The sequence below is a fragment of the Neovison vison genome, chromosome 12 (assembly GCF_020171115.1).
Source record: "Neovison vison isolate M4711 chromosome 12, ASM_NN_V1, whole genome shotgun sequence".
In the NCBI taxonomy this organism is placed as follows: domain Eukaryota; kingdom Metazoa; phylum Chordata; class Mammalia; order Carnivora; family Mustelidae; genus Neogale; species Neogale vison.
Window position 1 is genome coordinate 74354188 of NC_058102.1, and position 26987 is coordinate 74381174.

The 26987-nt window shown below is 36.2% G+C and overlaps 1 protein-coding gene across 8 annotated transcripts in view; it reads left to right on the top strand.

Annotated features, from left to right (window-relative positions):
• Positions 1-26987, top strand: part of DNM1L (dynamin 1 like) — a 49013-nt gene that overhangs the window by 8219 nt on the left and 13807 nt on the right. For 4 of the 8 annotated variants that reach the window (XM_044226509.1, XM_044226510.1, XM_044226505.1 and 1 more), the window contains exons 2-10: positions 10212-10359; positions 13404-13442; positions 14851-14897; positions 15298-15369; positions 17991-18077; positions 20101-20263; positions 21733-21853; positions 23192-23323; positions 24192-24398. In XM_044226509.1, the coding sequence (XP_044082444.1) occupies positions 10212-10359; positions 13404-13442; positions 14851-14897; positions 15298-15369; positions 17991-18077; positions 20101-20263; positions 21733-21853; positions 23192-23323; positions 24192-24398 (1016 nt within the window). The remainder of the gene's footprint in view (positions 1-10211; positions 10360-13403; positions 13443-14850; positions 14898-15297; positions 15370-17990; positions 18078-20100; positions 20264-21732; positions 21854-23191; positions 23324-24191; positions 24399-26987) is intronic. The other 4 variants (XM_044226503.1, XM_044226504.1, XM_044226507.1 and 1 more) reach the window with 1 other exon arrangement.

Genomic DNA, 26987 nt, shown 5'->3' on the forward strand with positions numbered 1-26987 from the left:
AATGAGTAGTGATGTTGAGCATCTTTTCCTGTGTCTGTTGGTCCTTCCTATGTCTTTGGAGAAATGTCTGTTCTTGTCTTTTGCCCATTTTTAATTGGATTATTTGGGGGGTTTTTGGGTGTTGAGTTGTGTAAGTTCTTTTATATTTTGGATACTAACCCTTTATTGGGTATGTCATTTGCAACTATCATCTCCTATTCAGTAGACCAGCTTTTAGTTTTGTCAGTTGTTGATTTGCTGTGCAGACTTTTTAATTTTGATATACTCCCAGTAGTTTATTTTTGTTTCCCTTGCCTTTGGAGACATGTCTAGAAAAATGTTCTGACACATGTCAAAGAAATTACTGCTCGTGCTCTCTTCTAGGATTTTTGTGGTTTCAGGTCTCACATTTAGGTTCTTTAATCCGTTTTGAGTTTACTTTTGTGTATGGTGTAAGAAAGAGGTCCAGTTTCATTCTTTTGCATGTAGTGGTCCAGTTTTCCTGGCACTATTTGTTGAAGAGATTGTCTTTTTCCCATTGCATATTTTTGCCTCCTTTGCCAAAGATTAATTGACCAAGGCTCTCTATTCTATTCCATTGATCTATGTGTCTGTTTTTGTGCCAGTACTATACTGTTTGGGTTAATGTAGCTTTGCAGTGTATCTTCAGATCTGGGATTGTGATAATCTCCAGTTTTTTTCTTCTTCTTCCACATGACTTTGGCTATTTGGGGTCTTTTGTGGTTCCATACAACTTTTAGGATTATTTGTTCTAGTTCTGTGAAAAGTATTTTGATACGGATTTGCATTAAATCTGTAGATTGCTTTGGGTAGTATTTGTTTACCAGTATTTGTTCTCCCAAGCCATGACCATGGAATATATTTCTCTTTTGTTTGTGTCATCTTTATTTTCTTTCATCAGTATTTTATAGTTTTCAGAATACAGGTCTCTCACCTCCTTGGTTACATTTATTCTTTGGTATTTTACTATTTTGGGTACAATTGTAAATGGGACTGCTTTCTTCATTTCTTTCTGCTGTTTCATTATTAGTGTATAGAAATGCAACAGATATCTGTATATTGACTTTGTATTCTGCAACTTTCCTGAATTCATTTATCAGGTCTAGTAGTTTTTGAGGGGGGAGTCTTTAGGGTTTTCTATATAGAGAGTATCATGTAATCTGCCAATAATGAAAGTTTTACTTTTTCCTTACCAATTTGAATGCCTTTTATTTCTTTTCTTGTCTGATTACTGTGGCTAGGACTTGGAGTATTATGTTGAATAAAAGTGGGGAGAGTGGACATTCTTATCTTCTTCCTGATCTTAGGAGAAAAGTTCAGTTTTTCCCCACTGAGGATGATGTTAGCTTTGGGTTTTTCACATATGGCCTTTATTGTGTTGAGGTGTGTGTCCTCTAAATCTGTTTAGTTGAATGGATTTTTTTTTTTTTTTTGTAAAGGTTTTATTTTGGAGAGTATGAGACAGGGGAGCAGCAGAGCAGAAAGGAGAGGGAGAGAGAGAATCTCAGGCAGCCTCCCCACTGAGCCTGGATCTCACAACCTTGAAATCATGACCTGAGCCAAAAGCAAGAGTTGGTCGCTTAACCAACAGAGCCACCCAGGCGCCCTGGTGAATGGATTTTTTTTTTTTTTTTTTACTTTGTTTAAATGCTCTTTCTGCATCTGTTAAAATGACCATGTGGTTCTCACCCTTTGTTTTGTTGATATGATGTAGCACATTAATTGTTATGTGAATATAGAACCACCCTTGCATCTCAGGAATAAAGCCCACTTGATTGTAGTGAATGATTTTTTTTCAGGATTTTACTTATTTGTCAGAGAGAGAGAGAGCACAAGCAGGGAGAGCGACAGAAGGAGAAGCAGGCTTCTCATTGAGCAAGGGGCCTGATGTGGGACTGGATCCCAGGACCCCGAAGTCATGACCTGAGCTGAAAGCAGTTGCTTAACCTACTGAACCAACCAGGTGTCCTGTGAATGACTTTTTTAATGTGTTGTTGGATTCAATTGGGTAATATTGGGGATTTTTACATCTATGTTCATCAAAGATATTGGCCTGTAGTTTTCTTTTGTTGTAGTGTTTTATCTGGTTTTGATATCAGGGTAATGCTGGCTGGCCTCAGATAATGAAGTTAGAAGTTTTCCTTCCTTTTCTATTTTTGAATAGTTTGAGAAGAATAGGTATTAACTCTTCTTTACATGTTTAGTAGAATTTGCCTGTGAAGCCATCTAGTCCTGGGCTTTTATTTGTTGGGAATTTTTGGTTTTGTTTTTTTACCAGCTCAATTTTGTTATGAGTAATTGGTTAGTTCAGATTTTCTTTTCTTCTTGATTTCGTTTTAGAGGATTTTATGTCTCTAGGAATTTATCCATTTCTTCTAGGTTGTCAATTTGCTGGCATATTAATTTTTTTCTTTTTTGGTATTTTTCTCACAATTCTTGTATTTCTGTGGTTCTTTCATTTCTGATTTTATTTATGTCCTCTTTTTTTTTTTTTTTTAAGATTTTATTTATTTATTTGAGAGAGAGAGACAGTGAGAGAGAGCACGAGCGAGGAGAAGGTCAGAGAGCGAAGCAGACTCCCCATGGAGCTGGGAGCCTGATGCGGGACTCGATCCCGGGACTCCAGGATCACGCCCTGAGCCGAAGGCAGTCGTCCAACCAACTGAGCCACCCAGGCGTCCCTTTTTTTTTTTTTTTTTTAAGATTTTATTTACTTTTGCCATTTTGTTCATAGTTTTTGTTTTTGTATTTCTTCTCTGTTCCTTTTCTTTTCTCTTTCTCTCTTCCTTTATTGATGACTTTCTGTAGTGTTATGCTTGATTTTCTTTTTCTTTATTTGTAGGTTTGTAGTTACCATGAGATTCATATGTAGGGTCCTAAGTATATAGCAGTCTGTATTAAGTTGATGGTCATTTAAATTTGAACACATTCAAAAAAAACTTTTTTAGTTCCTTCTCCATGTTTTATGTATATGTTGTTAAATTTTACATCTTTTTTTCTTCGTAATTTTCTTATTTCTAATTACGCCCCCTCCCCCCCTTATAGAAGTCACTTTTCAGTTTTTGTAAGGCCGGTTTAGTGGCAATGAACTTCTTTAATTTTTGTTTGAGAAACTGTTTTTTTATCTCTCCAGTTCTGAATGATAACCTTGCCGGATATAGTATTTTTGGTTGTAGAATTTTTTTCCTTTTAGCCCTTTGAATATATCATGCCACTCTCTTCTGGCTGCAAAGTTTTTCCTAAAAAATCAGCTGATAGCCTTGTGAGGTTTTCCTTCTATGAAACTTTTTTCCTCTCCTGCTTTTTAAATTCTCTCTTTATCTAACTTTTGCTATTTATATTATGTTGTCTTGGTTTGGGCCTCTTGGGTTCATCTTGTTTGCAGCTCTTTGTGCTTCCTGAACTTGAATGTGTTTCCTTCCCTTGGTCAGGAAAGTTTTTAGCTATTATTTCTTCATATTGTTCTTCCCTTTTCCCCCTTCTCTTCTGGGACCCCTGTAATGTGAGTGTTAATTCACTTGATGTTGTCCAAGAGATCCTTTAGCCTAATTCTCATCTTGAAAAATTATTTTTTTCTTTTTTTTTAAAAGATTTTTATTTATTTATTTGACAGAGAGAGATCACAGTAGACAGAGAGGCAGGCAGAGAGAGAGAGAGGGAAGCAGGCTCTCCGCTGAGCAGAGAGCCCGATGCGGGACTCGATCCCAGGACCCTGAAATCATGACCTGAGCCGAAGGCAGCGGCTTAACCCACTGAGCCACCCAGGCGCCCCGAAAAATTCTTTTTTTCTTTTTGTTCTTCAGCTTGGATGCTTTCCATTACCCTGTTTTCCAAACTGCTAATCCAGTCTTTCGTATCCTCTTATGTGCTGTTGATTCTCTCTAGTATATTTTCCATTTTAGTTAATATGTTCTTCAAATTTGATTACATCTTTTTAGCATTTACTACCTCTTTATTGAAGGTTTCATTGAGTTCTCCCACTCTTCTCTGCAGTCTGGTGAACCTCTTTATGATCATTATTTTATTGTACTTTTAAAGATTTTATTTTTTTATTAATTATTAATACTTATTATTTGACAGAGAGAGTTAGGGAACACGAGTGTGGGGAGTGGGAGAGAGAAAAGCAGGCTCCCCTCTGAGCAGGAAGCCTGATGTGGAGCTCAATCCCAAGACCCTTGCTGAAGACCCAAGCTGAAGGCAGTTGCTTAACAACCCAGGTGCCCCTGTGATTGTTATTTTAAACTCTTTATCAGGCATATTGCTTATCTCTGTTTCATTTAGTTTTTTTTTTTTTTTCTGAGGTTTTGTTCTGTTTTGTTTGGAGCATATTCTTTGGTCTCCCGTTTTGCTTGACTTTAATTATTTGTTTCCATGAATTGGGTGGGACAGCTACTTCTCTTAAACTTGGTGACTTTGGCTGACTGGAGCAGTTTCTGGAGTGGGGCCCTGGGGCACTCTGTGCTGGGGCCTCCCTGGTGAAATGGCCAGCAAGGAATTGGGCATTGGCCTGGTGATCCAAGGGCCTTCCACTCGGAGGGTACTCTGGCCGCACAGTTGAAGATGAAGGGCTTGCAATGTTGGGGGTTCCAGGTCTTTCCCTACAGAGGGCACCCTGGTAGGGTGGCTAAAGCTGAAGTGGATATGAGCTGGTCCTTGGGTTCTCCATACAGAGGGCGCCCTAGCAGGATTGCTGAAGCTAAAGTGATTATAAGCTGGTATGTCTGGAGGTATTCAGTGCAAGCCATGGCAGGTTGACTAGAGCCAAGGCTTGGTGGGCCAGGGTGTCCTGGAGCACCCTGTGCAAGGGGTGCCCTGTTAGGGTGACTGCAGATAAGATGCGGTGCAAGCCAGGGGATCTGGAGTGCTCAGGGGACTCCTTGGTGGGGTGGCTGGAACTGAGGCAGCATGGGCCAGGGGTTCCTGGGGTGCTCCATGCAGGGGGTCCCTTGGCAGAGTGGCTGGATCCAGGCAGGTGTGAGCCAGGTAGTCCTAGAGTACTCTGTGCCAGGGGTGTGCCGGGGTACTTGGTGCCTGTGTCACCTTGACATGACAGCTGGAGCTGTAGTGAGTGCTGACCAAGGGTGTTCTGGTTTGTGCCACACTGGTGCTGTCTCGGTGGCATGGCTATAGCTGATGTGGGCTAGAGACCCAGTACTCTCTGAGGTGGTAGATTGGCTCTGGCACCTGGAACTCTGTTCCCAAATGCACTATCAAGGTGAAAGGTGAATGTAAACTGTGGCACTTGCCAGCTCCTCCAATCTGGAGAGAGTCCCAGCAGTTTCCACACTATTTGATGGTTGTGTGGCTGGATCTTTTATATACTAATTGCTTTAATATTATTTCTTTTTTTTTTTTTTTAAAGATTTTATTTATTTATTTGACAGAGAAAGATCACAAGTAGGCAGAGAGGCAGGCAGAGAGAGAGAGGAGGAAGCAGGCTCCCCGCTGAGCAGAGAGCCCGATGTGGGACTCGATCCCAGGACCCTGAGATCATGACCTGAGCGGAAGGCAGAGGCTTAACCCACTGAGCCACCCAGGCGCCCCTGCTTTAATATTATTTCTTAAGTAATTAATTTTTAAATTTCTTACCACTAGATACAATGTTAGCTGTGACTTTATTGTAGATATTTTTTATTAAGCTAAGTAAATTACTTTCTATTCCTAGTTTACTGAGAATTTTTTTTTTTATAACAATTTTACCCATTTTTATTAGAGAGAGAGAGAGAGAGATAGCAAGAGATAGAGAATGAGCAAGGAGGAAAGGGAGAATCCGGTATCCAACTGAGCAGGGAGCCCTCTGTGAGGCTCGACTCCAGGACCCCGGGATCATGACCCAAGCCAAAGGCAGTTGCCTAACTGACAAAGCCACCCAGGTGCCCCTACTAATTGCTTTATAGACCACAGTTTTTTGTTTGTTTGTTTTATGTTTTTCCTCTGTGCCCCTTCATACTATTCCTCCCTACTGCAGTTCAGTGTCTGAACTTATGGTGTCTGGTTTCTTCATCTCTCTTGCCATTTTCTGTGTGGCCTCTCTGTGTTTTGTGGTGTAGAAGCTACTCAGACAGAAGTGCTGTATAATTAGGTATAGATTTGGTGTGTGTGTGGAGGAGGTGAGTTCAGCATCTTAAATTGCTATCTTGGATGGGACTCTTGTTTATTGTCACTTTTTAAATTTATGGTATTTAATTGTGGTTTTATTATATCTCCTTGATGAGTAACAAGTTGGAGCATCTTAACTTTTCTCTCGTCCTTTTGTGGTTCTGTTTTTGTGATTTCTGTTCTTATCTCAGCTCATTCTTTTTTTTTTTTTTAAATTTTTTTAATTTAATTTTTTTTTTAATTTTTTAAAATTTTTTATTTTTTATCTATTGGACAGACAGAGATCACAAGTAGGTGAGAAGCAGGCAGAGGGAGAGGAGGAAGCAGGCTCCCTGCTGAGCAGAGAGCCTGATGCGGGACTCCATCCCAGGACCCTGGGATCATGACCTGAGCTGAAGGCAGAGGCTTTAACCCACTGAGCCACCCAGGCATTCCTCAGCTCATTATTTTCTATTAGCTTATTCATCTCATTTCTTACTGATTTGTAGAAGTTGCTTTTGCACTTTACTTACTAGTACTTTGTCAGTAATAGGAATCACAAATATTTTCCTCTTAATTTTTTTTGTATGAGTAAAAGAAATTACAGTTTTACTCTAGATGAATTATCAGTTTTTTTCTCTAGTTTTTACATTTTATGTATTAGGGAGTCAGGAAGGTATACCTTAATATTCTCTAGTACTTTTTAAACTTTGTAATTCATTTGGAAATTTTTCTCCTTTGTTTTTTTTTTCACAGCTTTATTGAGATGTTCTTTATATACCATAAAGTTCACCCACTTGAACTGTATAATCAGTGTTTTTTAGCATGTCTATAGAGTTGTGCAACCATCACCGTAATCTAATTTTAGGTATTTCATCATTCTAAAAAGAAACCTTGTATCCATTAGAGGTCCCTCCCCATTTCCCTCCATCCCCAGTGCTTGGTAGCCACTTAATCCACTTTCTTGCCTGTTCTGGATATTTCATATAAACAGGATCAAATATTTTTCTGATGACTTCTTTCATTTAGCATAATGTTTTTGAGGTTCATCCATGTTGTAGCATGTGTCAGTACTTTATTTCTTTTCATGACTGAATAATGTAAAAAAAATGCATAATACTAAGCATTATACATGTGGGGCTTAATCGCAGGAGTCTGAGATCATGAACAGAGCTGAAAGTGAGAGTTGGACATTAAAAATAAGGGTAAGAACTAGTTGTAAAACGAATTTGACAGAAGCTAACATTGAAAAGAGGCAGAGAAGAGCCAACATATGTATAATGGGAGTGCTGCGCACCCCCCCCCCATAAAGCTAGTAAGGGAACAGATACTAAAAATTTAGCTGAATTAAAAACGGAATTCCGTTTTGAAAAAGCACAACACATACCTGAGAACACTGACACGGAAAGACCAACCTTGAGATATAATGTAGTCTAGTAAATTATTGGACTTTAAAGGAAAAATAAAAATCCCTCAGACATGTAGGCAAGAATTCACGAAGTCTCTTAGAAGGAAAATCAGATTTTGCCATATCTTTCAAAAGTAACTGTTCAGGAGAGAAAATATATTTATGAGAAGACTTATGAGAGAAGACTCAATTTATTGTGGAAATTTTATGTCTTAAGATATTCAAGAGTGTATGAACCCAAGATTTTATATATAATCAAGCTGATTTTCAGGTATAAAAGTCCCAAAGTGTTACATATATGTTAGAATTTGAAGAATATTGCTTCTATTAGCCCTCCTGAGGAACCTACTGAGAACATGCTTCAGAGAATCAAAATGACTATGTATTATTTGTTAATTTGCTGTCCTTTAGTATTGTATCTATGTTGTTTCCTGAGTGTCCTCATTGGATATGATTATATAGAAGAATGCCCTTGTGAATGTTCTTAGAGATAGATATGCTACAAATATTTAGGAATGAAGTGTCACGAGATATATATATATATATATATATATATGATATAGATCTATATCTATATTATAGATATAGATATATCGATATATCTATGATATAGATATATCGATATATCTATATCTATATCATAGATATATCTAGATATATATATATATATAATTCTCAAAGAGAACAAGAAGTGGGTGTGTGAAATAGACATAAACAGACATAAAGCGGGTGCCTGGGTGGCTCAGTGGGTTAAGCCGCTGTCTTCGGCTCAGGTCATGATCTCGGGGTCCCGGGATCGAGTCCCACATCGGGCTCTCTGCTCAGCGGGGAGCCTGCTTCCTCCTCTCTCTCTCTCTGCCTGCCTCTCTGCCTACTTGTGATCTCTGTCTCTCAAATAAATAAATAAAATCTTTTAAAAAAAAAAACAGACATAAAGCACATGTCAAAAATTAATTGGTGCATCTTTGTTAAGATATGAAACTCCACTGTTAATATTCTTTTTTTTTTTTTTTTTTTTTTATTTGACAGGCAGAGATCACAAGTAGGCAGAGATGCAGGCAGAGAGAGAGGAGGAAGCAGGCTCTCCGCAGAGCAGAGAGCCCGATATGGGGCTCGATCCCAGAACCCTGGGATCATGACCTGGGCTGAAGGCAGAGGCTTTAACCCACTGAGCCACCCAGGTGCCCCCCACTGTTAATATTCTCAAAACTCTTGTGGCTTTGAAATTTTCAAAATAAAAAGGGGAAATATTCAAAACAGAAAATGAAACGCATGGATAAACAGTTTTATAAAACTAATAAGAAACATAAAATGCCAGCATTTGAACAATCACTGAAAAATACAGAAGGCCTTTAAACAAAATGATCCTTGACTTTAGTAATAAAGGAATGCAAATTTAAATGAGTTGTCACTGTTCATCTATCAAAGTAGCAAAGATTAAGGAAAGTGATAATTCCAGTGCTGTTGGGGATGCAGCAAATTGCATGGGAAATATAGCTTGGTTCCTGCCATTCTGTGTGCAGTCTGACAGTATGTGAATACTTAAAATCTCTGTCCTCTTGAATCACAGCAATTTCATTTAATGTATAAAACTGATAATATGTGAGTAAGGTTATATGTATAAAGCATGTGCACTGCAGTGTTGTTAATAGCAAAAACCACTTAAGATTTTATTTATTTATTTGACAGAGATCACAAGTAGACAGAGAGGCAGGCAGAGAGAGAGGAAGGGAAGCAGGCCCCCTTGCTGAGCAGAGAGCCCGATGTGGGACTCGATCTCAGGACCCTGAGATCATGACCTGAGCCGAAGGCAACGGCTTAACCCACTGAGCCACCCAGGCACCCAGCAAAAACCACTTAAATGTCCAAGTCAGTGTTTAGCTTTACAAACAGTAGAATACTACTTAACTTTTAAATGCAGAAATTAGTATATTGATATGGAATATTATCCATGATTGCTACATTAAAAATAAAAGCAGGTTATAAAACTACCCCATTTAAATTAATATGTTCTCATAGGCATAATGTTACATACCAGTATTATACAGGTTTTGAAAACCTGGTTGGGAGAGTATCAAAAAAGGTGGGAAAATTTTAGGAGAGTGGGACTTTATTTTTTAAATTTTGGCCTGGGGGGGGTCATGGGACTTTATTTATTTATTTTTAAAGATTTTATTTATTTGACAGAGAGAGAAATAGCAAGAGAGGGAATACAAGCAGGGGGAAGCGGGAGAGGGAGAAGCAGGCTTCCCGCTGAGCAGAGAGCCTGATGTGCGGCTTGATTCCAGAGCCCGAGGATCATGACCTGAGCGGAAGGCAATGCTTAATGACTGAGCCACCCAGGCGCCCTGAGAGTGGAATTTTAATATTCTCTTTTTTTAATTATAAAGAAATAAATCTCATATAATAGAAAATGTAACTGAACTTTAATTTTATTTAAACATTTTTGCAATAATTTTTCCTTTAATTTCTTTGTATGGTGCTTTGTTAGTATAGTTTTATTGAGTTATAAAAAAAAATCTGTAGGAGGACACCTGGTTGGCTCAGTTGGTTAAGCATCTGCCTTGGCTTGGGTCATGATCCCAGCGTCCTGGAATTGAGCTTTGTGTGGGCTCTCTGCTTAACGGGGAACCTGCTTTTCCCTCTCCCTCTGCCTGCCTGCTCTCCCGCCCCCCAACACTCTCTGTGGAGAAACTAATTTTGCTCTTGTGTATTTTGTTTTCAGAGCAGTGGAAAGAGCTCAGTGCTAGAAAGCCTAGTGGGGAGGGACCTGCTTCCCAGAGGCACTGGTATTGTCACCCGGAGACCTCTCATTCTACAACTAGTCCATGTTTCACCCGAAGATAAGCGAAAAACAACGGGAGAAGAAAATGGTAAATTTTAGAATTGAAATAAAAATTGTTTAAAAATTACTCATTTTTGCTTGAAAAATTTGCTTAAAAATACATGAATTGATTAGACAAATCAGTGGCTATAACAAAAGCAGGAGTCCTGTAAAGAGAAGTGGAATGCATCATTTCTCTTGTGAAAAAAGCGTTAAGTTTTGTTTTTTTGAGGACCGTGAGTAGATTTGTTTGGAGTAGTACCTTTTTGGTAATTCCCCTTATTGTAAGCTGTCATTAATGCTTAGGGAGGATTTAGTGAGGTACTGGGTAAATAGGAATCAATTATTTTAAAGAAAAAAAAAGTTTTTGTGTCTTTTGGAGTGTTTTAATAATAAGTAAGTTTTTTTCCCTAGTGTTTAAAACAATGTTTTTATTTTTTAACTTTGAATTAGAAACTTAATCTAGGTTTTAGTTCAGAGATTTTAAATACAATTAAAACGACTTTGCTTTTCAGTAGAGCAGTGTTATCTCACCTTCCCTTTTCATGTACTTGCTAATTTTGAATCTTTTGCCCTTTAAGCTAATAAAATATTATTTTTAGAAAGAGTTTGGTTATTTTATTTTTATTTTTTTTTCAATCTTTCTCTTGACAAGCCTTGCCTGCATAGCACATACTATTCTGATTTTTCAGATCCACCCATTCCTGCAATAGTAAATGTGGAATATTAAGATAAGAAAATATACACTGTCCTTTATTGCAGTCCTTCTTTGGTTAAACTGAAAATATTTTGAGAAATGCTAGGTCTATAAATGGATATTAAATTGCTTATTAAGAATATGTCCTATTTATATTAGTGAGGTTGGAATGTTTGATGCAAATAATATATTTTATCTTCTTCAGTTTGTAGCTCAGACTTTCTGTCTTATTTATAAAACTGTAAAATGCTCTAATGAATACATTTGCAGTAGTGTACCATGTTGCTTTTCTGCAGAGATCTGTTTACAATGCACTTTCATTCTATTTCTTAGATTCTGATCTAAGAAGGGATGATAGTATTGATGAAATTGAAGTTACTTTAATTCGTATTTTATTTTTCCATTTTTATAGGAGCGTTGGTGATGATAGCCTGATTTTTTTTAAAGGAAGTTAAAAAAACCCTATTGTGGTGTAGAAAGTTAATCACTGAAGCAGGTTAATGAAGTTGTAGGTGTTAACAAGTAATATTTTTTGATAAATTGCCAGAGGACATGTAAGAGCCTCTTAATTATATTAGTGTCTTGATATATTATTTATCACTTTGCATTTCTGTAATATTTCTGTATTATTCAAATTTAGAGCCTTGAACTTAGTCGTTTTGTAGTAACCTATGGTTCAGTTCAGCTTCATATATATAGAATAACACTTAAAATTTCATTCCCACTAAGTTATGTCTTCACATCAACCAAATACCTTAAACTTTAAGGAACCATATGGCATTAATTAGGTCTCTTTCTTTTAACTTTTTATTTTTTTCAGTCACCCTGAAAAGGGCAGATGATAGATACCATGCCTCTCAGAAACTGTTGGCAGAGCTGGGCAGTGTTTTGAGAAAAGGGTGTACATTTCAGCTACAGAAGTGTCAGTTCCTCAGTATCTCTGTATGTTCACTGTATTTTGTTGGATGTGTCTCTTCTTGGTGGTGGTCAGCAAATCTGCATATCTTAACCGCTCTATATATATTTTCAAAGCTTAGTGCTTATATTTTACACAAAACGTAAAACCTCATTTAAAATGACAGCTCAGCTACCCAGAACACAAAATAGATTAAATAAGTTTTGAGTATTAAATTTCATATGTCCTATTAATAACTAGCATAGTTCCTCAGTGTCTCACCAGAGTCTCTTTATCCTCAGTATGAACAGTCTACCTTATCATAAATCATTGTAACCCAGAGAAAATCAGAAACAATGAAGCAGATAAACAGCCACAAGAGTATGAACTTCCTCCAGTCTGATAACCAGAGAGGAGAGAGGGAGGAAAACATAACCAGATGGAAAATTCAAAAAAGAAAAAATCAGTCTCTAACCATTTTGTATAGAGATTTATAGCCTCAGAGGGCTTTGCTATATGAGAGAGGCCTACATTATCAATAATAGGTTTGTTTAAGAGCAGTGTGTTTTAGGATGACATGGAGTAGTATAACCCATTTTAGATACAGCTCCATCAAAACTGACTAAAATAAAGTATTTTAATGTTTAATAAGCATAATTTAGTTATCAGGAAATTTTATTCTATGTTGAGTCCTTCATTCTGCCAACCAGATAGGATAATTGAGGTGTCAGTGTATTGAATTTCTTAGCTTGCACCCCCTATTGCCAATGTAAAAGAATTTTCTGAAAAAAATCTTACAAAAACATATTCATGCTGTTTTAGAGTAAGATGGTGGTTTCGTTTGAACTTTGAACTTCATGATTATCTTTCCTATATTTTAAGAAATAAATCAAGCTCTCCTCAGATTTCTTTTTAGGCAAAATCCAGAAGTAGCATGCTGATTAAAGACCAAAATTGTTTGTGTTCTTTTAAATTCAGTATATATTTCAAAGAACATAATAAATCCCTTACATAGCTCAATCTTTGTGAATAGGGTAAATACTTGTATATATTTACTTTCGAGGTGTTGAAAGATACATTGGGTATGCTTTGTAGCTTTTTTTGTCCCAGGCCATTTATCTTCTCTCATAGTCATAGATAGCAAGTATATCAAATATTTAAGGCAAATTTTTGAAGAGTGAATTAATTTTAATCCAGTTGTGTTAGAACTAGAAACCAGAGGTAACACAATTAGTTGTAATGGAAAATAACAGTAAGTTATGACACATAGTATGCTTCATTTATATCACTTAAAATCTCTACATTCCTGTAATTATAATTAATTGTAGTGGGATTACAGTTGTAAAGTTTGAATAATTGAATGCTCTGTGCATTTGAAATGTGTTCAGGTTTCTGCACATTTGATTTTTTTTTTTCTGCACATTTGATTTTTTAAAAAGGTTTAAAATATTAGGGATAAGCACTAAACTTCTCATTCTGTACTGTTTCTCTTTAACTACAGACCCTGCTACATGGAAAAACTCAAGACACCTTTCTAAAGGTTTCCTTTATCCATTTGTTTTTGACCCTTCTTTTTCTAGTATGCCTGCATGTGTGCTTATGTACTCTTACAGGCTGTGTGCATTATTTTTCTTCCATTTTTATTTGCCTATCTACATTGATTGCAGGTGGTTCTTGTTACCTCTTGGCATTGCATCAGAATACAGGCTTTTTTTGGTGGTGAATGTAATTTATTTTATTTTTATTTTTAAGAACATGCTTGTTAAGCCAGGCCTCTTGTATATAATAAGGTACATTAAAAACACCCCTTTGGTATGTAGTACTTGCCTCTGTGAGTTCTGTTCACCTAGATTACTCCTGTCCTCCAATGAGACTTCTTGGAAGAAGGTACTAAGCTTCAAGTAGGTGAGCATTTTACTTGCAAAAAGGATCCAGTTTTATTTGCCTTATTTCCACCAAAGAAAGAAGTTTTTCTTCAATATTTATTTGAAAATCTTTTAGTCATTTTTATTTTGATTTCAGTGGCTGATAATGCATTATTCATAAACTCATTAAGACATTTAAAACTCTAAATTTGGTGAAAGCAAAATAGCTGTGCTTAGGGAAGGCAGTTAGGTTAGCTTTGTACAATTAAACACGTCTAGTTTCTCTGAGAAAACTAGAATAAAACTTGCTCGCCAAGATTTAGACCACTTGAAACAGGGCCTACAGTGAATATATTTTCCTTTTTTTTTCAGCAAGTGCAGGAAGAACAGACCTATTACTGGAAAACTTCATGGAGAGTAGCATCTCTGCAATAGTTCTGCTAGAGTCGTCTGTCCCACCGTCCTCCCCAACACACACTCATTTCATTTCTTTCTAACGTTCACTTCCAAGGGGGGAACATTTACCTTGAAAATGCATATGAATCACAGAATGCACTACTGACAGAGCTCTTTAAAGGAATACCAAGTTGTAACTTACAGGTAGCCAGTAGGAAACCAAATTTTAAAAAAGTGGATTTAATAGCTATTTCATTCACATATTACAAACTTTTACCTTATGTGTGTAAACCTATTAGGTGTGCTTTTCGCATTACTCAGTAGGATTTAGTTTTTCTTTTAGCCATTTGCTTGAGTTACTTTCATTATATTAACGGCTTATGTGTAAGATACTTAAAAACAAAGCATATACTTTTGCTATGATATAGTTACATACAAAATATGAAGTGAACAATTTTATTTGTAGGATCTAGATTTCAAAAGGAAGACCTGTGAGTAACTGAAAATAGTCACTGCTTAAAATACAGGATACAGTTTTTAAAATATGAAAGTACAATTTAGTAGATCTTAAAATACTGCTTGTCAGTGGCAAAATAGAAACAAGTGATAATTATGTTGCCTTTTTGAACTCCTGAGATAAAAAGGTAGTTCCCATAGTTTCCAATAAATGGAGTTTTTCTTTTTCAGGGGTTGAAGCAGAAGAATGGGGTAAATTTCTTCACACCAAAAATAAGGTAATTGATCACACAAGAATATTATGAAGAAATAACATTTTTGAAAAATTTACAAGTACTTGGTAATTTAGTTCCTTATCATTGGTGGTGTGGTATATTACCTTGAAGCCACTGCTCCTTGTAAAGTAAATTTTCCCTTAGTAACATTTCTAACCATAGCAGTTTATTTGGAAAACACATTAAGTTGAGCTTTATTGTAATTTGGAAATTAACTTTTGTGGGATCAGGCAGCTTTGAAAAACTCATATAAAACTCCTTGGCTCAGAAAATATGTGTTTATGTTAGAATTTACTAATTCTGTGAAGCAGACTCATAGACTTCTTTGAAATTTATTAACCCCTCACTTAAAAACTGTTGAGCTTGCTATGAGTGTTGTGCTTTTTGTTTCAATAATTTCTAGCTTTACACGGATTTTGATGAAATTCGACAAGAAATTGAAAATGAAACAGAAAGGATTTCAGGAAATAATAAGGTAGGCATCTTTTAGAGTTGGAACATAGAAATGTCAGTAAATATATCATTGAGATTCTTCTTTTTTTGTTGTTTTTTGTTTTTTTTAGATTTTATTTATTTATTTGACAGAGACACAGCGAGAGAGGGAATACAAGCAGGGGGAATACAAGCAGGGGGAGTCGGAGGGGGAAAAACAGCCTTCCACCCGCTGAGCAGGGAGCCTGATGCGGGGCTCGATCCCAGGACCCTGGGATCCTGACCTGAGCTGAAGGCAGATGCTTAATGACTAAGCCACCCAGGTGCCCCTCATTGAGAGTATTCTGTATATAATGTATGATGGGTATTGTAAATTCCTAGTCCTGGTATTTGAAACTAATGGAGGTTTTCACAAATATATAAAAACCTTACTTAAAACCCCACTTGTTTCTTAGAGCTTATATATACTATAAGATATTTCATTTAGATGTTTATTCTTAATCTTATGATGTACATACCACTTGTATAATTTTTCTATTTAATACTGCTACAATAAGTTATCTTCTTCTGATAGACTGTACTCTAACTCAAGAGGGATTATATAACTTCTGAGATTTTGAAGAGCTCTCTTTCTTACCTGAGTAAGGCTAGATTCACTTAGGAAAGCAAAGAGAGAGGTTTTTTTCAGTGAAATTAAAAACTAACATTAACTACTGAATTGTTTTCCTGTTTTCTAATACTGTGAGAATTTAAACTAGATTAGGTATTCAGTATGCCATTAATCTTGACACCAGGCACTGTCACTGCTTCCTATAAATGCTTCTGTTTTCTCTCCTTGTTTATTCTTGCTAACTTTCTCTCTGTTCCCTTCCTTAAAAATTTTTGATAAACCTCCATTCTTGTATTATCCAGAGGCCATTTAATCCCACAAGTGGGCCCTAGCCCAATATTAATATTCAGCAAATATTCATTGAGCCCTTTTATCTCTCAGATGCTGTGCTGGAGAGGCTGTCCTGACAAAAAGGCATTTTGGGAGCCATATCAGTTCTTTATGCCTAGTCAGGATATTTATCTCTTTGACCAACTAAGCTTTATTCATTATTAAACTGGTAACCTTCAAGTTGCTGCTGCTGCTACCATACTTTCTTGAATTTCTAGTAATATGTTGTATAGAAGCAGAAAAAGTGGTAAGGGACTAGATTATATTGTCCTTAGTCCTGTAATTGTATTGGGGATAATCTTGACTTTGGGGATGTTGTTAATCATAATACCAGTCTGAATTCTTTCCTGCATTCCCATGAATTTACTGAATTTAGGAATTTTACAGTGCTTGCTTCGGCAGCACATATACTAAAATAGAAATTTTACATAGGGCTAGAATTTAGAGTGGATGTGACTACATCCACTACTTTGCTTTCAGAAGGGAAAGTTTTAGTTACACTGAACTGAATGTCATGAAGGATTGAGTCTATATACCAATTAGATGTTTAATTTGTGGTGGGGATGTGATATACTTACCTAGCAGGTTTTCTTACCCACAGTGTCCAAAGGATGAGAAGTCCCTTACCCCCAAATCTGTGAAAAGTCTCTCCTTTCCTAAGTCATGTTTGTAATGAAGTAAATGATACTTTGATCTTATGTAAGTAATTTTATATGTATAAATATCTAAATGAATTCCTATGCCTAACATAAAGCCCTGAAGGATTTAAAATATCTGTGAGATTGGAATTTTTAAAGGCATTGAGCAAAGCTTTGTATTGGATATGAAAGGGAATACCTGAGAAGTACACATACCTGAGTAGGTATGCTGAGTATAAGCATATGACTTTGGAACATTGGTGTATTTGAAATAGAAAAGTAGTTCGGAGTAATCTAATAGAACTCAGAGTAAAAGATGTTCTAAAAAAGCCTACTGGGAAATTAGAATTTTCACTGGGTTAATGAAAGAAGATTCAAGGTGTAGGTAAGATGAGAGGATGTTTTCAAGGATAAAGAAGGGCAGGGCATGTGCAAAGAGAAGTTATGTATATTTTCTGTGTGCCTTTTTACTTATAGCTGGCTCAGCTTTAAAACTTGTAGAGGGCCAGTGGTGAAGAGAAGGCGATCTGGATAATAATCTCAGTCTGGAGAGAAAATAGAGGTATCTCTCACTATCCAGATTCTCTCTACTTGAATTCAGAGATCTAAGATATGGATAAATTTTTCAGGGAATCTCTTAAAATACACACTTTTGCTACTTCATATTCAAAGATTAGGAGCCAGGTTGATTTGGATAACTTGTTATTCCATGCCTCACTGTCTTCTCCAGAATGTCGGAAATTTGGATAATAATACAGTTTTCTTTTTGTTCAGCACTAAGTCTGTTAAACATATTTAAGAAGTTGTGTCTGTTTAGAATCAAGAGAAAAGCATGTGAAGTAATGCATGGGAAATAAATTTTGTGTATTAATGATAGAATTGGATAAAATTATCACCTGTTATGCGGCTGTCTGTCTTACTTGTCATGTGTTTCATCAGGTTTTGATTACTGAAATGTTTATGGTTTAATTCATATGTAAAAACTTCTAGTGTCTGTCTACTTGAAATGTGGTGTACTTTTTAGCATTTATATTTCACCTAAATTTTAATGTGATTTTAACAGGGTATTTTAAAACTTATTTTTAGGGAGTAAGCCCTGAGCCAATTCATCTTAAGATTTTTTCACCCAATGTTGTCAATCTGACACTTGTGGATTTGCCAGGAATGACCAAGGTAAAGATTAGTTGTTACTCATTGTGCATTTGGTCATGTTTGTTTTCAGTTGTGGTGGTTTTTGCTTGACCTCATATGAGAATAGTCAGCTTTCTTTTTTCCCCAGTCAACTTGGTCTATTAGCTCCATTCCCTTCTCCTTGAAACACTTTCTTTACTTGGTTTCCAGGATACCAGGTTTCTCTCCAGTCTCACTGGCCATTCCTTCTCTCTCTTTTGCTGGTTTCTTTCCTCCCATTTTCTCCAGAGTGAGTACCTCAGAGCTGTTTTTAGACCTCTTGTCAGTTGGGTACACTTAACCCCTCTTGATGATTTCATTCAAACTATGGCTTTAAATACATGAGTGTCTGTTTGCTGACAGCATGTAAACATCTCCAGACTCATATATCCAACTGTCTATTTGACACTGAAGTGTCTAATAGGCATTTAAAACTGATGTGTCTTATGCTAAATTGCTGACCTGTTCCTCAACCTTACTCTGTAGTCTCCCCTACTTCAATAATTGACAAGTCTTTCCTATTAGTTGCTTAGCCAGAAAGTTTGTAGTCATCCTTGACACTTTTGATTCCACACCCTACTTTCCCAGAAGATCCTTCTTTCGGCTCTTCTTATATTTAAAATATATACAGAACTCCATTATATCTTAAAAATTTATAGCTACTATCCTGATCTAGCCACTACCCTGTCAGCTTGATTACTGCAATAACCTCCTAATAGGTCTTCCTCATAATCTGTAAAGTAAGCCGCCGGAATGATGCTATTAAGGTGAAAATTAGGTTGTGTCATTCCTTTGCTCAAAATCTCGCCAATGGTTTTTCATTTCATTCACAGTAAAAGCTCAAGTTCTTTTTTTTTTTTTTTTTTTTTAAGATTTTAAAATTTATTTGACAGGCAGAGATCACAAGTAGGCAGAGAGGCAGGCAGAGAGAGAGGAGGAAGGGAAGCAGGCTCCCTGCTGAGCAGAGAGCCTGATGCAGGGCTCCATCCCAGGCCCTGGGATCATGACCTGAGCCGCCGAGGCTTTAACGCACTGAGCCACCCAGTTGCCCCAAAGCTCAAGTTCTTAAAAGTGAAAGTATCCCTGTTCTTCTAACTCCTTCTGCTCTAGTTTTCAGCCCTTACTGTTCATTCTGCTGGAATATTCTTCCTCCAGATATCTGTGTGTACCTCTCCCTTACTGGCTTCAGTTCCTGCTCATTCTCTTTTTTAAAATTATTTTATTTTTAAAAAATATTTTATTTATTTATTTGTCAGAGAGAAAACAAACACAAGCAGAGGGAGCAGCAGGCAGAGGGAGAAGCAGGTTCCCTATCTGCTCATTCTCTTGAATGTCATTATCTGAGTGACTTCTTCCCTCTTTACTCTATTTAAAAGCATAATCCTATTTATTTACAAGTATAATCTTTTCTCCCATCCAAGTACTAACCAGGCCCGACCCTGCTTAGCTTCCAAGATCAGACTAGATCGGGCGCGTTCAGGGTGGTATGGCCGTAGACTACAAGTATAATCTTTTCTAATCATTCCCTAGCTTCTTGTTCTGCTTAATTTTTTTCTACAGTTCAACCACCACCTGGATACTATATATATATTTATTTGCTTATTGTCTACTTCTCATCGCTAAAATATAAATTCTGTGAAGACAGGAATTTCAGTCTTTTTTAAATCACTACTGTGACATATATGATGTAGAACAGTGCCTGAAATATAGTAGGCTACCAACAAATACTTGTTAATTGAATGAACAAATGAATTTTGTCTCTATATAGTTATCATTGACCAGTCCTTTACATGGTAAACTTGATATTTGCAAGAGGTACATTTTGCGACTTTCACATACCCCTAAATTCATATATTCCACTAGTACTAGTATACTCTTTTTTAATTTAATTTTTTCAATGTATATTCTTTCTTCATTTTAACTATCTGTGAATGGAGTAATACCTCTATTTTGTAGATTAAATGCGGGTGGGGGAAGCTCAGTCGGTTTTTATTATTAGTTCCTTGCTCATCTCTGTTTGGTTTAGGTGCCTGTAGGTGATCAACCTAAGGATATTGAGCTTCAAATCAGAGAGCTCATTCTTCGGTTCATCAGTAATCCAAATTCCATCATCCTTGCTGTCACTGCTGCTAATACAGATATGGCAACATCAGAGGCACTTAAGATTTCAAGAGAGGTAGATCCAGATGGTAAGGACAGATGTTAATATTGAATGAGATGGTTGGTTAACAGTGGTAAATCTACCCTCAAGAAAGAAATATTTATTTTTAAAAGTAATTTTTCTAGCTATTAATACAGATTTTAAAAATAATGTGTTCCTGTTTTGCTTATAATTACAAGTAGAAATTCTGATGGAAAATAAAGTTTTAATGGGTTAGTTCCTGTATAGTCAAGGCAAAAACACTTTATATAATGTCCATATTTGTAATAGTTGCCTAATGATTTTAACATTATAACAGGTTTTGCAAAGAGGGTTTGTTTTATATAAATAAAATGATTTAGATTTTTGGATGGCTGACTTCTAAGAATAACTGTCATAAAAGGTAATCATTGTAGATTATTATGGTATAGTAGAAAATTATGGTATCTATATTCTGCAGAGGTAGGAAAGAAACATTTAGACAAGGCAGAGGGAATTCTTAGAAATAAAGGTAAACTCCTTTTATGAAGCATTCATAACCCCAAGGATTATGTTCATAAATCCCAATTTAGTTCATACTGTGGATCAGTTTATGGGATTTGACTTCTGCTGTGGTGTGCATCTCTTAGTATATATAAAATGGCAGCTTGTAGGTGAGTAGTTCTTATTGCTGCTGATAAATGTGGCTTTGCCCCATACAGGAGCTTTTTTTTTTCCCCTGAGTATTTGATGGTTCTGTGAGCTGTGAGCTGTGTCACGTTTCTTTTTTCTTTCTTTGAAATAAAAATTTGGTAGGAAAAGTTAATGCTAAAACTGCTAATTTAAAATAACCATAACAGTAACTTTTTAAAGTTTTTTTTTTTTTAAATTTCAAGTTTTTAAGAAATTTTTATCTCACATCATTTTAGATTAAAAGATAAGCCCTAGGGGCACCTGGCTGGCTCAGTCAATAGAGCATGTGACCCTTTTTTTTTCTTTCTTTTTAAAGATTTTATTTATGTATTTGAGAGGTGGGAGGGAGGGAGGAAGGGAGCAGGAAGACGGAGGAGAGGGACAAGCAGACTCCCCACTGAGCCTGGAGTCTTGACGAGGGGCTTGATCTCATGACCCTGAGATCATAACTTAGCCACCCAGGTCTCCCTAAAATTAGTATTTATTTATTTATTTATCTTTTTATTTTTATTTATTTGACAGACACAGCAAGAGAGGGAACACAAGCAGGGGGAGTGGCAGGCAGAGGGAGAAGCAGTCTTCCCACCAAGCAGGGAGCCTGATGCGGGGCTTGATCCCAGAACCCTGGGATCATGACCTGAGCTAAAGGCAGACACTTAACAACTGAGCCACCCAAGTGCCCCTAAAATTAGCTTCTAAAAAGTATTTGTCAGCAGAGGTTAGAAAAGCATTACCAAAATGATGAGAGGTAATGTTAAGGAGAGATTATAGATGAGGATTTTTTTTTATTAATACCTAATAGCTTTATTTAATGGATCATTTTCTTTTTTTTTTTTCATTTACCAGGTCGCAGAACCTTAGCTGTAATCACTAAACTTGACCTTATGGATGCGGGTACTGATGCCATGGATGTATTGATGGGAAGAGTTATTCCAGTCAAACTTGGAATAATTGGAGTAGTTAACAGGTTAGAAATCAAGAATAGAATAGGAATTGCAGCATTCCCATTTCAAAGCAAATCTGAATTTTTAAAAGCATTTTAAAATGTGATATCCTTCTTTTCCCCTTTTACTATAATCTTGGTATTGCCAGGAATTCATTGCTGTAAAGGAAGAAAAGAGATTCACTAAAGCCTCCTGTGGGCATTTGTAATGGAAAGTGTTTTTAAAGTAAGCAGTCCATAAAATGGGACGAAAATTTAATATCCAGGCTTGAAAAATTTCTGCCTATTATGTTATACACGAGGAGTGAACTGGATAAGGAAAGAAAAATGTATTTAATTTGCACATGATTAAGAAAAAGTTTGTTAATATGGTGGAAGGATTTTAATAAATTCATTTAACACCTCTGGCATTAGTGATCCATCATAAGTGCCAGGATGTGACTTGGAGAAATTTTATTAAAGGTCCTAATTATAAATAGCTGGTGTCAATAATTATGGAAAGGAAACTACTATTGAGTGTCTATGCATTAGACCCTCTCCTGTGAGCAGTTTGAACATCTCTGTGAGGTAGGAATTGATATTTATTTTATAATCAGAAGACTCAAGTTATACATCTACCAAAGTCACATGGTGAGAGCAGATTTCAAATAAGATCTCTTAGTCGAAAGCCTATAAAGTAGGAAGCACTGATATTAATTAATAGGAGATCTGGGTTTCTACTCATAGTTTATCCATAAACTAGCTATATAACATTGATTTAAATGACACCTGGGTCTCAGGCCTTTTCTAAATGAAAATGTTTTTACACTTACATTTTACATCTGAGTGATACCAAAGACCCTTTACAGTGTCTGCTTTATTCATATATCCTACGTCACCCGTACTTCAGTTTTTTTTAATCCTCCACTCTCTTTTCATGGTATAAAACTGTTGCATTTGTAAATGACTGCTCTTTAAGTAATTATTTTTGGTAGAAATTAGTTGTCTATATATGGGTAAAATGCACAGCTGGTTGTCATAGTCATACTTTTTTTTTACTTGTCTATCCCTGTTACTTCAGAGTACTGCTTTTGACCGTAGTTAATGGTACCAGTGAGTCATAAACTATTCAGGTATTACAAGTCAAAGATTGACTCTTGGTGGAAGTGCTTAACATGTAACCCTGGGTCGGTTAATGTCCCTGAGCCTTGCATCCTTTGCTGTAAAATGGGCCAATACCTACTACATAGAATTATTACAAGAATTAGATAACACAGTCCATATCAGGCATTACTACAATGTCCAGTGCTACCATCATCATCTAAGGTATGCAGAGGACACAGTTGACTTTTAATTAAACAGTTTGTTATTTTTCAACCCTAGGAGCCAGCTGGACATTAACAATAAGAAGAGTGTAACTGATTCAATCCGAGATGAGTATGCATTTCTTCAAAAGAAATACCCATCTCTGGCTAATAGAAATGGAACAAAGTATCTTGCTAGGACTCTAAACAGGTAACGTTTTTACTTTTGGAAAATGAGGTCCTTTTGGTTTGCCAGTAGGTGTCCGAAAACTCTGATTTTTTAGTTCCTTATATTTTCATAACATTCTTATGTGTACAGTTTCAGGTTTTGTTTCTTGTACAGTAGGTCCTTAAAATGTAGATGTCTTCTTTTAATTTGGGTGGTTGGCATTAAATTATGTATTCTAGGAATGCTCAAGGGAATTTTTAAAATGCCTTAATTATGAAGTTCTTGACAGTCAATTTACTTTTAGTAATAGAACTAGATAGCAGATGACTTAATTTCCACTTGGAATTTCAGGAACTAAACTAAAATGTATAATTTTCAGATAAACAATTCTTATTTTAAATGGGTATCTTCTGTTCTTATTCATAAAAAGAATTTGAAGTATTTACCTGGAATCCTTAATACCCACTTATGGTAGAAGAACTGGAAAACCTTTCTAGGTAATTTATAAATGACTGAAATGAAAGCTGTTTTCTCTTACTTTTATCTTATTCCCTAAATAAATTAAAGGCTGATGGACTTAGATCTTAATAAGATTGATTTTTCACTGTGCTAAGTACTCATTGTAAAAGAGAAGTCAGAAATCAAAATTTTTTCAATTTATATTTGGTTCTCTAGCATATGCTACATTTTGGTGGGTTGAAGGCAAGTTTAAAAAGTGTTAATCAAGTTGTCTTTGTTCATGTCATTTTTTTCCAATAAGTATTTACTTCTAGCCCAAGATTGCATTATTTCCTGGCAGGACAAATTATTTGACAGCTTTTATTATTATTGGCATTTTAAAAATTTGACTTGTTTGGTTCTTCAAAATATAGTTTTACTTTAAAATCCTTTCTTTCTAACCTTTTATTAGGTTACTGATGCATCACATCAGAGATTGCTTACCAGAGCTGAAAACAAGAATAAATGTTCTAGCTGCTCAGTATCAGTCTCTCCTAAATAGCTATGGTGAACCTGTGGATGATAAAAGTGCTACTTTACTCCAACTTATTACCAAATTCGCCACAGAATATTGTAACACTATTGAAGGAACTGCAAAATATATTGAAACTTCAGAACTGTAAGTAAAAAATTTCTCTGTGGATTTGGTTACCTGACCAAATCTGCTGGGTTACTTTAGCTTTTTTTTTCTTTTTTAAAAGATTTTATTTATTTGACAGAGAGATTACAAGTAGGCAGAGAGGCAGGCCAGGCAGGGCGGTGTGGGTGGGGGACGGGAAGCAGGCTCCCCGCTGAGCAGAGAGCCCGATGTGGGGCTCAATCCCAGGACCCTGTGATCATGACCTGAGCCAAAGGCAGAGGCTTAACCCACTGAGCCAACGAGACGCCCCTTACTTTAGCTTTTGTAACAGTGACTTTAACTCTGAGATTCTCTGATTGTGATTTATAATCTGCAGAAGAGTATTTTGCAGAAATTATAGGATCATGTCTGATGTATGTGTGAAAATGCTTTGTAAACAGGTAAAGCACAGTAAAAATTTCAGGTTTTTTTTTTTTTAACAAGACTTTGATAAGCATTTAAAAATACTTGGTAATTTAACTTTTTAAATGTTTGTTTCTTTAACAGACACACTTTAATTTTTCATGAAAGAAAAAAAATCAGATAAGAAGAATAGAAGGACAAAATTACTTAATTCCACTATCCAGAGTCTCTGTTAATTTTGGCATGAACCTAGACATTTTTCTGAGCATCTGTAAAACATTATAAATGTCTGTATTTCAAAAATCAGATCAAAATACTGTCATGCTATTTTGGAATTATATCTTCAAATCAACTTGTCACAAACAGCTAATATTAATTATACATTTCTGTATTCAGTCTTAAAACTTTACATGGCATTGGGGCGCCTGGGTGGCTCAGTGGGTTAAGCCTCTGCCTTCAGTTCAGTTCACGATCTCAGATTTCTGGGATCAAGCCCTGCATCGGGCTCTCTGCTGAGTAGGGAGCCTGCTTCCGCCTCTTTCTGCCTGCCTCTCTGCCTACGTGTGACCTCTCTCCCTGTCAAAAAAATAAATAAAATCTTAAAAAAAAAATTACATGGCATTTGACTTTTTAGATATACTCTCTTTTCTTAAACCAGTACTCTACTACTGATAGATCATTTTTATTCATACACATATGTAAACAGTGTTGTGATGGACTATTTTGGGGGCATGTATTGGAGTAAACCCTTAGGTGAAATTCCTAAAATGGAATTACTGTGTCAAAGGGAAAGAACATCCTCAATGTTTCTTACTGTTGTCATACTGTTAGTAGATTGTATTGTTGTACTACTAGCAGTATATAAAAATGTTCATTTCTCTGAACTCACTTAAAAAAAAAAAGAAAACTTTTAATTTTGAAGTAATTATAGACTTCCAGGAAGTTGCAAATAAATATACCTTCCTAGGTCCTGTTAATCCTTCACCCCATCTTCCCCAGTATTGACATTTTACATAACTGTAGTACAGTAACAAAATGAGAAAATAGAATCGGTACAACCCAGAGCTTATTCAGTTTCACCACTTGTGAAATTATACATACACTTGTTTGAGTATTCTATGTACTTTTGTGTGACCCAGGTGGCCTTTTATGTGTGTTAACTCCATAAAGACAGTATTGAACTCATTGGTGAATGGTTGGTTATTTTATATATTTTTTGCAACTGGAGTAATACTTTTTTTTTTTTTTAACTTGGCAAAAAGTCAAGTGCTACATTTTTAAAAACAAAACCTCAAACAAACATATTACCTATCACGAAGGGTCTCGTAATAGTACAAAACATCCTACTTAAGATCTTTTTTTAAATATATATATATAAGTTGGCTTAAAATGATAGACTTTCTGTGAGAATATATATATATATATATACATATATATATATGGCATATTGAGGGTATATATGGCATATTGAGGGAAATAAAGATTATTAAGATGAACCTTTAAAAAGCTTAGTGGGGGGCGCCTGGGTGGCTCAGTGGGTTAAGCCGCTGCCTTCGGCTCAGGTCATGATCTCAGGGTCCTGGGATGGAGTCCCACATCGGGCTCTCTGCTCAGCAGGGAGCCTGCTTCCTCCTCTCTCTCTCTGCCTGCCTCTCTGCCTACTTGTAATCTCTCTCTGTCAAATAAATAAATAAAATATTTAAAAAAAAAAAAAGCTTAGTGGGTAAGGTAAAACAAGGTAACACAAGGCACGATTATGTGGCAAACAGGCGTATAATCAAGTATTTTTATTTAAATACTTATGTCTCCAGAAATGTGCTTATAACATAAATTTTTTTTTTAAGATTTTATTTATTTGACAGAGATCACAAGTAGACAAAGAGGCAGGCAGAGAGAGAGAGAGGAGGAAGCAGGCTCCCCACTGAGCAGAGAGTCTGATGCGGGGCTTGATCCCAGGACTCTGGGATCATGACCTGAGCTGAAGGCAGAGGTTTTAACCCACTGAGCCACCCAGGCACCCTATGGGGAGTTTTATAAGTAGTTAATAAAGCAAATAATCTGTGTAATCATTTAAGTCTTTAAAACATTGAAGAGAGACCAATTTACATTTCTCTCAGGACTGGGAGTGTGCCATAGCTAAAGATGTGTTTAGGTTGGGCTCTGAATAGAATTTAGAGAGGCAATAAGTAGAAGGGTGTTTTAGGCTTTGGTACAGGAAAGAATAAT